The 17,972-nt window shown below is 31.8% G+C and overlaps 1 protein-coding gene and 2 long non-coding RNA genes across 3 annotated transcripts in view; 1 reads left to right on the top strand and 2 right to left on the bottom strand.

Moving 5' to 3' along the window:
• Positions 1-1,261: 1,261 nt before the first annotated feature.
• On the bottom strand, positions 1,262-4,099 carry LOC146540747 (uncharacterized). The gene is made up of 2 exons (XR_014879083.1): positions 3,803-4,099; positions 1,262-2,415 (listed from the first exon to the last, which is right to left on the bottom strand). It is a non-coding gene; the product is annotated as an uncharacterized LOC146540747 (long non-coding RNA).
• Positions 4,100-4,371: 272 nt separating this feature from the next.
• On the bottom strand, positions 4,372-6,523 carry LOC146540746 (uncharacterized). The gene is made up of 3 exons (XR_014879082.1): positions 6,074-6,523; positions 5,664-5,777; positions 4,372-5,324 (listed from the first exon to the last, which is right to left on the bottom strand). It is a non-coding gene; the product is annotated as an uncharacterized LOC146540746 (long non-coding RNA).
• Positions 6,524-6,659: 136 nt separating this feature from the next.
• Positions 6,660-17,972, top strand: part of Smr (nuclear receptor corepressor smrter) — a 125,552-nt gene continuing 114,239 nt past the window's right edge. Inside the window, exons 1-2 of the mRNA XM_085202971.1 lie at positions 6,660-7,054; positions 12,512-12,650. Of these exons, the coding sequence (XP_085059097.1) occupies positions 12,613-12,650 (38 nt within the window). The 5' untranslated portion in view covers positions 6,660-7,054; positions 12,512-12,612. The remainder of the gene's footprint in view (positions 7,055-12,511; positions 12,651-17,972) is intronic.

Below are 17,972 nucleotides of genomic sequence, written 5' to 3'. Positions count from 1 at the left end.
CGCCGCTTAAAACGCAATGCCTGCAGAATTTGCCGGAAAGTGGGTAGCAGAAGTGTCTTAATGTCAGAGTCTACTAACACACTGGATTTCCAGGTTCCCTTTGCCTACCCTGTTATTTGTTGGGTACAATATGAAGCAAAGAGATTTTTCAATTAGAATGAATAGTTTCTGAGGTCAGCGCCTTCAAAGAAACAACCCAAACTTCAAAAACTTCAAAGAAACAAACTTATATAACGATGAAATTCGAACCTAAACCCAACGATTCAATACATAATCAACAATACATTCATTAGGCTATCGCGAATGGTCTAATTAATCAAATGCACGCACAGTCTAGGTCTATATTTAAGGCGGGTTATCTATATCTAGGTGGTTCTCAGAACTAATAGCGTATATCTGGGCCACTCCACTGTCAAATGAGTCATGCCGCGGGAATTTAAATTAGATTGCGAATGTGGCATTCCGTTTTATTACTGAACTACTGAAGGGTCGACTGTTTGGCGGATGTAGGAGAGCAATAGCAAACTCATCTATATATTGTACTAGCGACCTAAATTGTTATGTTACAGCCAAATTATCATAAATCTTTACATAAATTGTAGCCTATGTGTTATTTTGACGTATAAGCTGTGTTACTGCAAAGTTTCATCTAAATCTGTTCAGTAGTTTTTGGGTAAAAGTGGAACTAAGATCTAGCCTTATAGACAATCACTTTAATAATATTTGTAGAGGGAACCTAATGTTAAGACTCTCCGTTTCCACTGAGTTACTTCCGTTTCCAACTTTCCTCCGAATCCTGGAGGTATTATGTGCTGAGTCATGAGTGACGGAACTCAACGGCGCACTTTGCCTCGTTACTAGACTGAAGAAACGAAAATATGAAACTATTTCATTTTTTACAATTGCCCACTTGTGCCCCTATGCCAGGACTAGCCTGCGCCAGACGTACGTTAAGTTACTGAAATAAAATATAATAATAACTATTTAGTTTTAGTGTTTTACCGATCCATAATATTCGTTATAATTTGCTTCTATTTTTCTTTTTATTAAAAACATAATTCAATTATATCGTGAGTACTTTGGAAGATTAGAAAGAAAGACATGTCAGTCGTCGTATTTTATGTATTAAGCAGATTTCCCTATCTTTACCATTAAAATATTTTATGTGAACACAGAATAAGGTTATTATTGAAAAAAAGCTTTTGACATTTACCTTTTTCACCCAAACGCCCAAAATTGATACAGATAACAAATAAAATAATTCAAACCTTTTGCACATGTTTTGTTTTTTTCAAATAAAAAAAGATTTGTATATTACAATTTTTATAGTTTTTTTTTTTTTTTACATTTAATAAATAATGAGCCAAGCCAGCAGATAGGTATTGCTCATTCGTTACCCAGCAACATAATAAATCATGTCTAAAATTTAATTACAAACTAGAAATAGCTTGTTCGTTTAATTCAAGTTGGATAATTTTAATTAACTTAATACTTTCATGATTTATTAAATATTAGCGAATACATCGTCCATGTCAAGATAATTATAGTAAAAAAAAATATCCTGTGAAATAAAGCAACATGTATATTATTTATTAAATTAGATTATTATACGTGATAACTTTTTATTTTTGAAATAAAAAAAAGATTGCTATTACATATTATATATATATTTTATTTGATTCAAAACCATCATCAATTTTGTATTTTTCTAAGCAAATTACAAGCAGTTCGGCGTTTGATATCTTTGGGAAATTTAAAGAACTTTTCTACTAGGTACATAAATTGGCTCAGTAAAATAAAGGGATGGTTGTAATTTATTTATTAGTGTTTTAGTTTATTAGTTTATGCATATTTTATCTAGGTAAAGTGAAAATTTTTGTAGGTAAAGCACTTAATTTAATTTTAAATCTAAATTAAAAAATACTGAACATGATTTAAAACACTATTAAGTTTTAAAATTTTTAATATATTAATATAAAATGTTTAAAATTAATCTGGCAAAAAATATTTAAAATTAATATTTAGGTCTACTAATTTTCCTGTTCATCATTGAGCTACACTAAGTTCTATATATTAAGTATCAAAATTAAGACAAATATATTTTTTATACTTGTTATTCCTTCCCAGTACTTAACCATGACAAAAATTTGTAAAAGTATACAGTTAATTGAACCTGCAACCTTCGCGTGCTATAAACAATTAATATTCAGAATGCGGAACTGAGTCGGTAACTTAATGAAATTTTTTATGTTAATGATTAATTAATAAGCAAAGAGAATGTAGGTACTTTATTATATGAAATATTTATAATCATGCATTTTTTCTTTTTTGTTTAACTTCGCTGTATCCTGTACGCAGCACGGAAGGCAGAGAGAGCCTAATATTCACACACTCCACTCCCCTCTCCACCAAATTCTGGAGGAAAAGCGAAAAAAATAAAATATTAAATCCTCGAGTGGAAACCGAACCAAAATATATTACAAATATTAATACATACTTATATATTTTCCATTGCACAAGGCGTCACGAATCCAAGTCATACATCAATCAATCCAACAAAGCAAGACTATAATGAGTCCTTGTTAATCAAGAAATAAATCGATATCCCAGTTCCATAGATAAGTCACTATGCCTTTTATTTATTACAATTAAATATATAATGTATGTATAAACTAACGTAATTTCTCTTTGCCTAGTCGAGACCGGCGTCATTAATTGATTTAATTAATATAATTAAGAATATGTAGTAAAATAATTAATATCGGGCTACAAACGAGTAACTATAATTTAAATCCTTATATTCCAAAATGTTTTGAAAATATTCATAGTTTATTTATATCTTTATGGGGGGATGAGGCGAATGAACTCAGAATTTTTACCACCATAAAATTAAGCTTGCATAATTTGAAAACCAAAAACTTTACACTGAAAGATCAGTTCAGAACAAATAATTCTAGATATACATAGTTTGACTGTATAAGATTATGTTAAGACATTAAAAAAGTTAAAATTAAAAAGAAAAAGAATTTTGTAATCTGTGTAAGCGTAAATTTTGTTATATTATTCGAATTGGCGCCAAAAAGTGGCAATGTGCAAGAATTAAGTGATAAAATGTTATATATCTAAAGCTGAATTTATTAATTGGCATCTCATGCTGTTTGTATATACAAAAAATGTGGAATAGGTCATAATATATCTTTCGTTATATGTATAGTTTCCTTGAAGTTATTAGGAAATAGGTAAGTCACGTCTAATGTTTAGAATAGTATACTTACTTGTAGTACTCACAGCTGACAGCAAGCTAAAATTCATGAACGAACATACATACATACAATTCTGTTAATAAAAATAGTTTTTTTTTGTACCTTATTAAAAGTTATCGTGGGAATATCATTTTGTATTTTAATATAAATATGAATAACGTGATGTACTAACAATTATCGAATAATATTAATTTAACAGACAGCAGTGGTCGATTAATGAAATATTAATACTATCAATTCATTAATAAACGAATTTTAAAATTCACTGGACACCTAGATTATTTTCTTGTTATTTGATTTTAAATTCATGTATATACTAGAAAACTATTTTGTATCGTATAGGTTAGTACGAATTAAAGTGTATATAATATTATTTTAACGTGGTCATGTTCTAGAAACTACTATACCGGAACGTCGACGATTTTTTGTACTAACACTCAAATTTAAAACATGTTAAAAGACAGATCACACGTTCAATAAATAGGTAACCTTTGTAAATCACATGCTACTATAATTTTCACGTTTTAATTCGCACTAACTCAATAAATTTTACGTGATATAACCAGACGAGGGCGAGGATGATGTGGATAATATGTGCATAATTTTGTTTCACTGAGGCTTGGGCCTGCAGGGCTGGGCAGGTAGCTGGCGAGGGGCTCCGTTCCCCGAGGACCGCTGACGGGACTATCGTAATGCGTGGCAACGTGGGCTCGAATGCCGCGCGCTGGCAACGTCGCCCCCGCGTCGCCACTCACCACCCGCGGCGTGGTCCAAAGGTCACGTCGGGCCGGTCTCCGGGCTGCGGGCTCCGAGCTCCACTCCTCGTCCTCACATCCACAGAACACATTTACTCAAAGAATGTTCACTTCATACTAAAAAATGGGTGACAAAACGATGCTGCTGCCATCTCTGTGCGTGCCCAGCAAAACTATTTGCGGGAAAATTTGGCTTTAGAATTTTATTCAAAAGCCAGAATTATGACTATTTCAAAATCATTTGGAAGTATTATTATTTAAATTATATAATAATACTTCCAAATGATTTTGAAAGAGTCTGAATAATTTATAGTACAATAATAAAAAATAAATGCAGTAATAAAACTAATAAACATTTTACATTTTCTTTATTGCTTATAAACATTTGTTTTAATTATATTTACACAAATAGTATTTCTGCAAAACAATTAAAATATACTGCTAAAGATTACAACATTGCTACAAGACAAACTTGCTCTTATATGTTAAAAACAATAACAATTTTAATTTTTATAAGTTAAATAGATCATAATCTGCAAAAAAAATATAATTTATATATTTATTAACCTATAAGATTGTAGGCAGTTGTACTTGATTGTTGTGTTATTGAATTTCTTTTTTTTTTGAAACAATTACAGACAAAGATAAAATTAATAAAGTAGGTATAATGAACTTAATACAGTGTTGGTCAATTTAAATCTAACATTAATATACAATTACTTATTTTTAATATATCTATTTTCCTTTTTAACAATTTCTGATAATCTGCAAATTGTCTATTTTTAACTAAACAAAATCTTTTAACTGTTATGTGGAAGACACTATTACATATAAAATCAACATTTTCATTAAGATGTTCCTCACTGAACTGAACTTCTTTTTTGAGGTTTAAAGAATATGATAATGTTTCGTATAAATTATTGCAGATTGTGGCACAGTTCTCAACACATAAAATCTTATACAATTTTCAGATACATAGTTTAACTTCTTTTTAGCATTATCATATTCTTTCAAGTCCATAAAAGTGTACAATAATATATTATCGGTATGTTTCACTTTTAAAACTGAATCACAAAGCTTGCATTGGGGAGAGCTATGACAAATGTATAATTTTCAAAAAAGTCATACATTTTCTTCAAATGATTGAGTTAGAGAAAAAAAGACATACATTTTCTTCAAATGAAGAATTGTCAGCCACGTTGGTACAGCGTGGCTGCCTTTCTTTCGATCTGCAGAATCACTATTTCAGCAGCTAAACATATAAATCCTAAATTTGCAGTGACTGTTGTCTCTCCGGGTAGCAATCCTGAAAATAACAAGAGTTAATAAAGGTCAGGTTACAGAAACTAAAATCAACATATCATTGTTAGATGAATCTTCTTGATTAAGCAATTAAAAGAAAATTAAAGAAATTGTTTAAGATTAATGTAATTTTAGTTGTAACTATTAGTATTTTGTTAAATTTATCGTATTGTTATAAAATTGTTAATTAATATTTAATATTTTATTTTTACATATATATCTATCTGTTTTAGGTTTTTTTCACTGTTACCATAAGATAGGCTATTTATTATGATAAGTTTTTATGTTAAATATATTGTCATTACAAGTGAACCAGTATCAATTAATAATATACTTGAATTACCATTTGAATACTTGTCAATACTGTTCTTTGCAATGCTCCAGGTATAACATTTGCAGGAAAATGTGATGTCCCTGGTTGTTCAGTGGAAAAATTTAAATCTTGGATTACCTGATTCTGAAAATAAAATATAATTGGATGAAAATACATTGCCAATGTATGATTACTAATATGTACATAAATAAAACAGTTTTTCTAAACAGTATTTTTTTTTCAATAAAATTGACAAATGAAGCCCTTTCAAAATGGTGGCAACATAACATTCTATGTTCACCATACATTTTTTTCTGAAAATCGATAGAATACCATGGGCCTTCGAGGAAGCTAAACTTGGCCCAAGTTTCACAATTGAAAAAGTACAACATTTAAGATATGACTTTATCTAGAGTAGTTAACACTTAATGATTACTTACCGGTGTGAATTGGTAGGACCTGTACTAGGGAACCTATATAGTTTAATTTCAGGATCTTCACGAGGGGACATTTGAGGCATCTACTTTTTAAATTGTCTCCCATATTTTAGATCCAAATATTCAAACAAAGAGAACAACTGAACAACAATAGAAATCTAAATATAAAATGCAACAGAAATGCTAAAAACAGGTTGCTTGTTTAAGTCGCAGTAGTATGTTCGCCATTTGCAAATGCTAATGCTGCCATTGCCATATCAAAACATAATCCTACTACTGTACTTTAAATACCGGTTACATAAAATGTTTCTCATATCGAAAAAAAATTTATCACGGTGCCTTGCATACATGAAATATTATAAAGAAAGTTATTTATTAAACATTAAGTAACTAAAGCGTGAGTTAAAATTAAATTCTTAAAAAAATACTCTTAGAAAAACTACTAATTAGTAGTTTTACTTTAATATAGCAACCGGACTCGGCTCCCACGTAGGTATGTCGCCCAAGCTCCTAAGGAAGTCGACCGGGCCTGCTCACATCTAAACAATCGCTTCCACATAGCCGACAGTCGCCGCGGCCCGCCGCCCGCACAGCCCCGGTCCGCGCCCCCCGCGCAACGTGGCGCTCCGCCCCGCTCCCCCGTCCCGCCCGCGCCCGCGCCCCACCGCCCCCGCCGCGCCTCCTAGCGGCCGCGCGCGGAACCAGCACGACGGCTATGTACACCGATGCCACTTCGTACTTATAATTTCGCTGGACGTAAATTTCGACCGAAACGGTTCAATGGACTTTTCGAAAACATCAAACGTGTCAGCTAACGCGAGGACGTCTCGTGTTCTACGACGACACTGAAGGGAGTTGTGTTGCGCAACGTTCTGGAAATTATTGTGATCGAAGTGCATATTTCGTGTTCCGAGTCCGTGTCGCGCTTGTGAGTACCGTGTCGAATCCCGTTTGGAGGGCTTTCACAAGGATTTATGCTTAAAGGTGAGTGGTAATTATCCACCAGTAACCATCCTACAGTGTTAAACTACGTTGGAATCAGTTTAAAAAGTTTAGTATCTTTCCACCGTAACTTTCCCTACCACGTTCTAACGGAGTGACTAACTGCGTAAAAGATTGCCCTCGTTAAAGTAGGCGAGCCAGTTAGGAACCCGTGGGTCGGTGACTGGTGCACGTGCAGCAGCCAGGGTTATGTAAGGCGTAACCTTATCAGGTCGGCAGTGGTTATTTTCGTTTGGTCCTCGGCCAGGTCAAACAGCATTCAATTTATTCGAGTTGCAAAGAAACTGGCCGAGCCGTTCACGTTTAGGCCTACAGTTCTAGCTGGCAAGGCCATGACGCCAGCCTCTCACTGCCTTTCAATAGTTTCATCAAGACCTTTTGAGATTACTAGATCGTTAATATAATTTCGAGTTAATTTTATAGTAATAAAATAGTGAATGATTAAATTTTGTATATAAATGTTAGTTTGCGCTACTTAAATCGCTTAAAACCTAGTTCCTCCATTATTTTCTCAACACGGGTAGGTAGGTGAATAATATAAAACTTAATAAAAATTCTTAAAATATAATAAACACAATATAAAACTAAGTTTTTAACCGTTTTCTTTGTTATATTGCGTAGAAAGAATGAGAAAGAATCATATCTAAGTGTAATTTGTGTGAAATATAAAATACATTATATTACAAAGTAGTTAAGTAAATTCAAATTAATAATCGATTGTTCTTTAATAGGACAAGTAACGGAAAATAGTAGTTTGTAATCGTTGAATTAACATTTTTCAAATACCAATTAATAATGAAAATGTTAGTTGTATATAAACTTGCTAGGTAAAATCTTAATTGAAATTGTACTAAGTCCATTATATATATTTAGATCTTTTTAGAGTCTAAAAAAAATCTATATTCAGTATAAGATATAATATGAGAAAACTTCTCAATTAATCCCAAGTATATAACCTAAAAAAGACGATTTCGTACAAATCGTTCTTATATACCTACATATAAATGTAAAACTCCTTAAGGAATTGTTGAAATAAACTTTTATTCATATAGTTATAATAAAAGAAAAAATATTGTGACTTAAAATATAAAAGTAACAATTCATTTCATACAAAATCATTATTTTTAAGTTTTTAGGTTATAATTTGATCACGATATCACGAGACGGCCCTGTAATAAATTACTTTCTTTAAATTAATATTATTTTCTTAATATTATATTATTTTTTTAATTCCACTAAATTTATAACTGTATGTTTGTATAAAAAAAGCTTTTATATGCCTTTATAGTCGTCGCCCGTTAAATAGAAAATCCCGTTTCCCAATAGCAAACGCCTCATCTGCCAGTCACTCGGTATCGTAAATATTTTAGTAATTTATTTTTAATAGGTGAAGACTGTATTCTAACTGGATCTCTTTCTAACATGGATTCTCTTATTATGTAATATTCTCTTTTTTTACCGTAAATATTCTTTCGTTCGTTCTCCATACAACGTGACATTGGCGAAGTGATTAATGATTAACTGAACAGAAGTGTCTTAACGGAGTGTTTTAACACTAGGTTCCCTCCGCCTACCCTGCTGTGTGCTTGTAAATTTACTCTCTGTCATATAGCAATATACTTAGGTATTTATTTTATTATTCAACCTATTATGTTTTATGTACACTAACAGTTACAGTATGTACACAATATATAAATGTGACGTTATAAGCCTATTAATAAAATAATATAACAATAAAATAAAATAAAGGTGATATTTATACGTGCACATTGTATGGATTTTTGATATTTTTATTTATGAGTTTTTTTCTTCCTGAACATATATTATTAATTATTTTGATTAGGAAGAGAAGAAGTAATAATACACGAAACTGCTGTACGGGAAATGTGTCAAGTCTTAGGCCTGTATTTATACACCATTCTCAACTCTAAGATCGGTCTTGAGACGCCGTTTTCATTTATAAATTATAATCTAAGAAGGAAAACCGCACCTTAAGATCGATGTCAGACTTGAGAGCGATTTATAGATACGGGCTTTAGTTATTACAATTTGAATACTCGGGCAAAGCCGCGGATAAAAGTAAATGTGAAGTATATAACATAAATATATGTATGTAACTGTAGGTAGGTATGTATATACATACAATTTCGTAATAGCATTCCGGCATAAACCCCACACAGCGTCTGGCGAGGATCCAAATTCAATAAATCGTTATCAATGAAAAAGAGGCAAGGAAATGTGAAATTACGTTAAACGCTAAGTACAAACTGCTTTATAGCAACACCGCTCTAATAAAATGGCGGAACGGGCGCAGATGTTATCTCTGTAAAGTAAGGAGCTAGTTTACTTTGAAATATATTTAAATAATCTTAGTTTTAACCTGTATTTACATATATACCCACTATCAATCTAGATTTAAATATACTATGTGTATATTTATGGAATGTAAATAAATGTTATTTACTTTCTCTAGATTCACAAATATCTAGATTGGCACAAACTGGGAACCTGGTGTTAAGACATTCTGACACTCTGTTTCTCTTTAAGACACTTCCGTTCGCTAATTTCCGCCGATTTCTTGAGGCTTTTTCTGTTGCGTGGCGGAACTCAACGTGGGCCCAAGCATGTACCAGGCGCTATAGATTATGGGTTCGATTCCCACACCCCACAACTATTTATTAAATTAAATCAGCTTCACGCTGTTTCCCGCACACAGCAGGGTAGACAAAGGAAACCTAGTGTTAAGACTAATTATTTTGAATCTAGTTATTTATAAAACGGGCTTTCGTAGGCCAACGTGCATGAGAGAAAAGTGGAGAACATAGTAATTAATTAATTTCTAGCTAAAGGTTACTAAGAGTAAAATTTTAATAGTTACTATAGCTAAAATGTTTTTATAGCTATGATTCTTTTACATATTCTATTAACAATTCTATAGGTACGGTGTTTATTTCGACATAGCAGTCAATATTTATTATCCAATCAAAAATATTCAATATAAAAATGGTGCCAAGTTCGTAAGAATAGCGAAATTGCGAAACGAGGCGCGCCAAACTTAACGTACGCTGTATTATATTATATGCCTACCCTTTTATTTACAAAGTTTAGACTTGGCAAACGTTATATCGTTTTATGATGCCATTTTGACAGTTACATATTTTTTTTATTATTCTTATATAGAGTTTTTATGTGCTAAATTGTACTTGGCTTCAATTTTGGTCCTCGATAATTCATTGGATGTATGGATATTGTGTCCTTTATGATCGTTCGAGTAAGCTTTGAACTTACTGCTTCCTCTGTAATAGGTGTGTCCACATACAAACTTGCTATGCTAAATGTTTACATTTTGTCAATTATATACAATATGCATTAATATAGCAATAAACCAATTGCAGAATTTCTTCTAAGAATAAATACTAAGTACCAAATGACCTAATTTTAAACATGATTTATTGAGATTGAAATTACAGTGATTTATCACTTTCTTTCACTCTTATCTATTTTTTATTTCATATAACTTAGGAGTTCTTTTGGCTTAACGCACTGATCTCGAAAATTTATTGATTGGGATAGATAAATTCATTATTCATTATTGACTGGGATAGATTACATTAGGTTACTACTTTCCATACAACCCACCGTACCAAACTCCGCGGTCAGTAAATCTCGGTCGCTTATCAGAGTCATACATAGCTTCACATTGTATCTTGCACATAGTAGGACATGCAGGGGGAACCTGGGAACCTAACGTTAAGACACTATTCTCATTAAGATACATCCGTTTGCAACTCTCCGTCGAATTCTGGAGGCATGGCGTGTTGACTCGTCGCCGCCCCTGCTTCACGACTGGCCTTTACTTTTAGTTATTTCTATTATACTAAGAACGAAGCCGCGGTTAAAAGGTAGTTTTATTATATACGTATACTGCTGTTGTGTAAATTAGCAAAAAGTTATTACTCAGTATATTTCTCAAGCAGCTGTCCAGTAATCAATTAAGTAACTAATTTGATTACAACATAAAAACAACTTATCAGGTTTCTTTAGGTTATTTAGTTTTTACTTATACCAGTCTGGACTCTAATTCATTTTATGTTTAGAAACTATAGTATACCTATGTATAATTTTACTTGAGCACATAACTTCTTTTATTATACTTCTGGTGATAGCTTTCGCGTTCCTAATATTATATTTTTGTATGGGAAACAGGACTTACGGCCTCTGGGCCCACGTGAAATAATTGGGTTAATTGGATAGTAGTAAATAATAAGTTTAAAATAATTATATGTTGAGGTTGTTCAGGCCATTCGAGGCCGGGAGCCCTGGGCACGAGTTGAAAACAAAATATGGCAAAGAGAAAACTTAAATGTAACGAAAACTTTATTAACGTTGTTATCCAATGTGTGTGATTGATTTAAATATAAAATCTCCATTTAAAGAGACAATAATATAATAAGTTTTTAAAATATTAATTGCTTTACACATTTTAAAATTATTTAAACCAGTCGGTTCAGTTGCGGCCAGTGGTGCAGAGCCACAAGCGTGCGACTGTAAACGCGACAGATTGTGGTTGTGGTTATTGGGAACGGCCTGCCTTAACAGTTGGTTCCCAGGATCCTTCTGCCTCCCCTGCTATGTGTGCAGGTGCACCTACCACCTACGTCAAGCTTAAATTAAAGCAACTAAAAAATAACATCCAGACATAAAATTGACGTATATTATATAAACATGTGTAAAATATATATAATGTGTACGTAATTATAGATAAAGCAATAGTAAATATGCTTGTAGTCTAATGGCGGTAATGTTCAAACATTTTGTTTTAATCTATATTAGGCTTTTTATCGATGACGATCATGTTGTGTGGTGCGCTTGTATGTGTATTTATATCAGCGCTATGTATATAATAATTACTAGTTCTATTTTGGGTGATAGGTACAATTAAGAAAGAAAATATTTTTTCTTTTGGTGGTGTCTCTAAATATATTTTTCATTATAATACATCAATGGTCCAACTGTAATATTTAAAAATCGTTTAAGATAAGCCAATCTAATCCGAAATTTATATTTATTTAGTTGTAAACTAATATATTTCCACATTACTTAGAGAACTTGGCACCTATTTACAAGGCGACTTTCTTTTATTAGCATCAAATATTAGCAAAACCATGCGTTTTTATTTTGAACTAACTTAGCACCCGTTTTTAAATCAATTAATTATATATTTTCAAAATAAGGATTAACAGCATCTATCTATTCTATAGATATATTTTTATATTTTTGTCTTTAGCTGTGATTTGATATTTTTAATAATTAAGTTTTATTTTTAAAATTTCTGGGGTAGGTATAGCTAGAACCCCCATTTCCCTCCATTAAAGCAATAAAGTTTTTTGTTTTAATAATAAATAACTTTTATAATAAACAATGATTCGTCTCCAACAGGTTATCGGTGGTGGTGCAGTGTGGTGGTGTGTGTAGTGTAGTGGCATGGCGAGGTAGCGCGGCCGGCATGCGCGCGCGCCGCTAGCCATGCCGGCTGGCACATGGCGCAGTATACGCAGAGGACACAGCCCATGCACAGGTACGGAATTCTATTTTGGATAGGGTAATTTGATAGTAGGTAAACCATGTTACCTAATAAGAAAAATAAGATTTTATTTCCAAAATATTGCAGGTTTTAAAGTGTATTAGTTTTTATCCTCGTTTAATGAGATTTTATATTTTGAGTATATTAATTGCATTAGAGTTGTTGCTATGTGTTAAATAATTGGAAAAATTCGTTACGTCGCTAAACATGCCAATAGTTTTTATACAATTTACACCTAGTGATTTTTTATTAGTGATCTTTTTTTTTCAAAAAATATGTAAGTAGCGTAAGTCTCGCGTTCTATTGACGTATCAAAGAGAATTTTATGATGTATGTAAAATTTTAGTTGCTGAATTTGCCTCACACTCTTGCTCAACTCACCTCACCTCTGTTAAGTTCTATCGATTTTCTTCATTAAATCGATAGTAACCTTAAAATGTCACTTATAGAATTACTATCGTAATTTAATTATTAAATAAATTATGTTCTCATTAGTACGTTTAAAAGCAACTTGAAATAGTCATTGAGGTTCTATTATCGATTAAGTAAAAATTGCGCAACTAGCCCCAACCTACCCTATAGAAACAGGTTTTGTATGTTTTTGAAATTATATATTTTTTTACACATTTTGGTTACCAGAAAGAGTGTCGACACAAATTGTTGACATTGTGTCATATTTCTAGTGCGTATTTGATGACGAAACCTATCGATATATTCTTTAACATCTACAAAATAATAAATACATTCAAGGAGATGGTATTATTAAGAAAATTAAGTTTTGGCAGTTTCAATGACTGTAAAAATAGTTTTTTTTAAAATTAGATTTCAAAATGTATAGTGTATGTTATATTTTAATTTAAAAGGACGTCATTATGGTACACCTTTTTATGTACGTATCTGCACAGTAAGAGTTTCATGCTAGGGTTTGTCACATACCACCTAATATTTTTTACAAGTTCAAGCTGTATGCCGTATGAAACAGGGTACTGAGGGAAACCTCGTGTTAGGACTCCGTTCCCCATTACCAAAACATTATATTTTAAGTGGCAGAACTGAACGCTCTATGCTTAATTTCCAGAGCGAGTAAATGATAAATATTCATTCCCTCGAAAGGGAATCGAACTCCCAACTGTCACGTTTTCAAACAGCTGCTGCGCTTATTCATATGTGGGCTGAAACATAATTCGCAATGTAGAAGTCCGCTCAGTCAGATGTTCATAAATGAAGGCATTGTATTGGCATGTATGAGAGTTGAATGTTTAAATGATATAATGAAACATTGTCTAATGGAAGTTATGGTTTTATAACTCATTTACAAACTCTTTAAGCTGTATCCCGCATATATCTCGGTAGACAGAGGGAGCGAAGAATTGAAAATATGAAGTATTTTATTTCCTCGATTAGAAATCGAACCGACAACCCGTCGTGTTCACGCACGTTTGTACCTCAGTGACACCACTGGTCTCATTTATATTCAACGCTTTATAATTACGTGTTTATAAAGGAGTTATTTGTATGTTATATCGTTATATTATATTAATATTTTAATGTGGCTTATAAAAGAGTGTCTTTGAATTATGAGATAAATATATTTTATTTCCCACACGGCCCCCCCACATTTTATAAAGTAGGTAGAGGAAATCTAGTTATAAGATATTCAATTCTTAGGTTTTTAATACATTAACATATTAATACATTTACAATAATTTAAATATTGCGGACTAGGGGAACTACTTTGTCTGACTAATATATTTTACCATCGTTTTGTTTAATATTTTCAAGTAGAAAATTCGCACGTTTTTAATTAGAAGCATACGGAAATTCTCAATTTTTTTTAAATTCTTAAATATAATTTTTTTATAAATATTTTAAGATCATAAAATAAATATTTGAATATTTTGGGAGTTTACTTTGCAAGATGTAGGTATAGTGACTAGGCACTTTATCTTTTTTTTATGTATTTTCTACCATGTGAAACTCGTCAAGTCAAATACTCTTGAACAACATCTCGTATAGAAATCTTGACCACTAGAATCGTTCGGAAAGACAGATGACCTCAATAACGTATAAATAAGAAACGCCTCATACAAATTATAGTTAGTACCTTACAGTAGAGCTTAAATTGTAAGAAACATTTTATTCTTATATTTACAGGTTAGTAACTCCTAAAACAGGAATAGATAATGATAAAAGTATCACCATTCTTTTTTTTTTTTTTGACTTGTAAAGTGGCAGTCAATCCACAACTCTTCGGCATGATTAAACGCCTTTTCACTAGATTTTGGCCCACCATGCCTCGAAAACATCTAAAATTAAAAAAATTGTTTTCAAAATAAACAATTATAAATATTCCGTCTACTTGAGCACGTTTCAACAAATATATCTTTTAAATAAAATAAACGTGTGGGTGCAACGCAGTGTTGGCGGTCACCGGTATTTTACATGTAGTACGACCGACGACTCGTGGCCTCTTAAAGTTGGCTGTTGGTAGCTTCGGAGATTTGACTTAATTTTTTTTCTTATTTTTGTTTATTTTAACGGCCACGACTTGTCGAGTGCACTATACATATATATAGAAACGGTATTCATTTGACAGGTTAACATGTCTACAGTCTACATTACACATCTGTCATTGTAAGAAAGTGTGTACGTCATAATTTACTTTCTCGATGGTTTTTTTTTGTGTAGGCTTTATTGTTTGGTATTCTTCGTGTTTTTTTTATTCAGGGTGGAAGAGGCAGCGCTTCTTTTACTGAAATGTATATTATTTATTCCATAAATAAGTTTGTTTAATTCATTTTGATTGCCATGTCTGTAGTTTATACAAAGTATTCTATAATTTAAAAAAAGCAACTTGGCCCGTCATGAAAAGTCAATTTATAACCAAAAAATAAGAATCGTTTATTGTATCGTGTTTTTGAAGTTATGTACAAATCTATAAAATTCTGGAATATTGTGATAGTGTTTCTCTGTTCTCCTATAATTATTCATATTAAAGTACAAAAACGAAAATAAAAAAATACCGTCAACATTTTTTAAAATCGAAACAATAAAGAAATTTTCACCTAGGATCTACAAGATAACTTACAAATAAAAAAAAAACATGTACTTTATCAAACATTTCACTTGTCAAATAAAAGCCACGTCACGAAATATGGCCGAAATAATTTTCTCTACTAAAATAGCTGACTACAGCTCAATGATTTAAGGCTCGCTTCCACCGGAAGGAGAATGCTATAAATTATCTCTCCGTATAGCTTTCGTTTATCGTTTATTATAGTTTAATCGCTCGTCTTATTCGACGTATATCCGGAGTTGGGAAACGGAAACTAGTTATTCATCAAGCTTGTTCTGCAGAAGATTTATGTTGTGAAATAATTGACTGACTGACTCTTTTATTTTTTTTATAATTATTTTTGACATTAACGTTATTTATTAGTTTATTATAAAAAAATATGAAAATTGGTTTTCATGCTGAACTTATTCCTAGTGGCTTAAGGATGGTTGCAAAATCAAAATTGAAATTATTTGAAATAACAAATGAAGCTTAGGTATATTAATTTAATATGTAAATATTTAATATTAAATTAATATGGGTTATAAAGAAGATTTATCTCAAACTAGCTTTCGCCCACAGTTTTATTTGCAATTTTTCTACGTTTCAGTAGTAATTTCGAAAAATCCTGTCTTAGTGTTTCCCTACATTTCCTACTTTAACTTTTGAGTCCAGTAATTTCTTCTGTAAGATACTCAGTAACGCAAGTGGCACAAGAGTGTGACTGTCATGGGTGCATTTGACAAAATCAAATATTTAATATTTACATTTTCTCACTCTCTTAACGAGACGTTAAGAAGAATGCGCACGAAGTCTTGACACTACGCTCCCAGGTTCCCTCTACATATTCTTGATATCCTTTTATTATAAATTCATACTTTCTTTATCACCAAATGTTTTAGTAATACATCTATAAATTTATCTGTAATATTTACCTGCGTAAAACTATAAAAAGAATATATGGAACAAACAGGAAAGACTAAAATTAGTTTTATTAAACGCTTCAAATTCATTGTTCGTATAACCTTCAAGCCAGCTAATGTGATAATACCATCAAAATTAAGGTCGCTGCCCCCCACATTATCTATTGTAAACAATTGTATATTTATTATGTTTACTTTATGACTTTTCTATTGTGTTCGTTTTGGCTTAAACATGTTCGAAATATTTAATCAAATACATATGTGCGTATATTACGCAATTATTTGACGTAATTACATAAAATTGTCTCGTATTATTTCATTTGTATGGATTTTAAGACGTAAAATACACAGACATAATATAAAAAGATTGGTTAGTAAAGTGTGTAACTGTAAACGCGACTGATTGTGGGTTCGATTTCCATTGGAGGAAATATTAAATATTTTCTTTTTCTCTCTCTGGTAACGTAGCTAATCGCGGCGTTAGGCGAAAAGTGGTTCAAGGAATTTTTTTTATTAGAAAAGAAGTATCTTAACATTAGGCTTCACTCTGCCTACCCTGCTATGTTCGCGAAACAGTGTGAACCGAAAAAAATACAAAAACATATTTTCCAATATAAAACAGATTTTATTTCTCTTCTGTATCTGAGAATAGTTAACAACTAAAACCAGTCAAATGTATAATGAGGCAGCTGATAGCAGCTTTTTTCTTTTTTTTTTTCAAAAGAACGAACATTATCATCATGTCATTTTTCCCAATAAACGCTTATAATGAGCGTAAAAATGAATTCACAACGTTCGCTTAGAGGAAAATTACTATGAAAACTGATATAAAACGAGTAAAAAATGGGAAAAAAGTTTGAAATTGCAACGTAACATTCAAAATTGCAGGTAATTAGTTGCTGAGAGACATGACGCGAGATACACTAGCTACTGCCTAGACTCTAGAATAATCTATGGTAATTGCTGTAATCTGCAGCTGTCTCTATGGAGGTTTTCATAAAAATAGCGATTTTGTAGAAATATTGTTGTTTGGTGTGTAAGATGGACATGGAGAGATAAGATAAGATGAACAGGATATACAAAATTTTACATAAAATTATTAGTCATATTCGTAATATAAAGAATAGGTTCCAGTTCAATAGGTAAGTGGGGAGCGGAGTGTCTCAACACTAGGCTCCCTTGCGGGATGCAGCGTGAAGCTGAAAAAAAGCTTAATAAATGTAGAAGATCCAGAAGTATCTAGATCTTATTTATTCTTACTTAGAACGTGCCAATACAAAAACCACAGTCATGTTAGGTAAATAATCTGACAGTTATACATACAAAAGCATGGCAGCA

Source organism: Heliconius melpomene, chromosome 2 (assembly GCF_056956725.1).
Source record: "Heliconius melpomene rosina isolate 202511_hmr_F chromosome 2, ASM5695672v1, whole genome shotgun sequence".
In the NCBI taxonomy this organism is placed as follows: domain Eukaryota; kingdom Metazoa; phylum Arthropoda; class Insecta; order Lepidoptera; family Nymphalidae; genus Heliconius; species Heliconius melpomene.
This window is presented reverse-complemented; position numbering and strand designations above follow the sequence as displayed.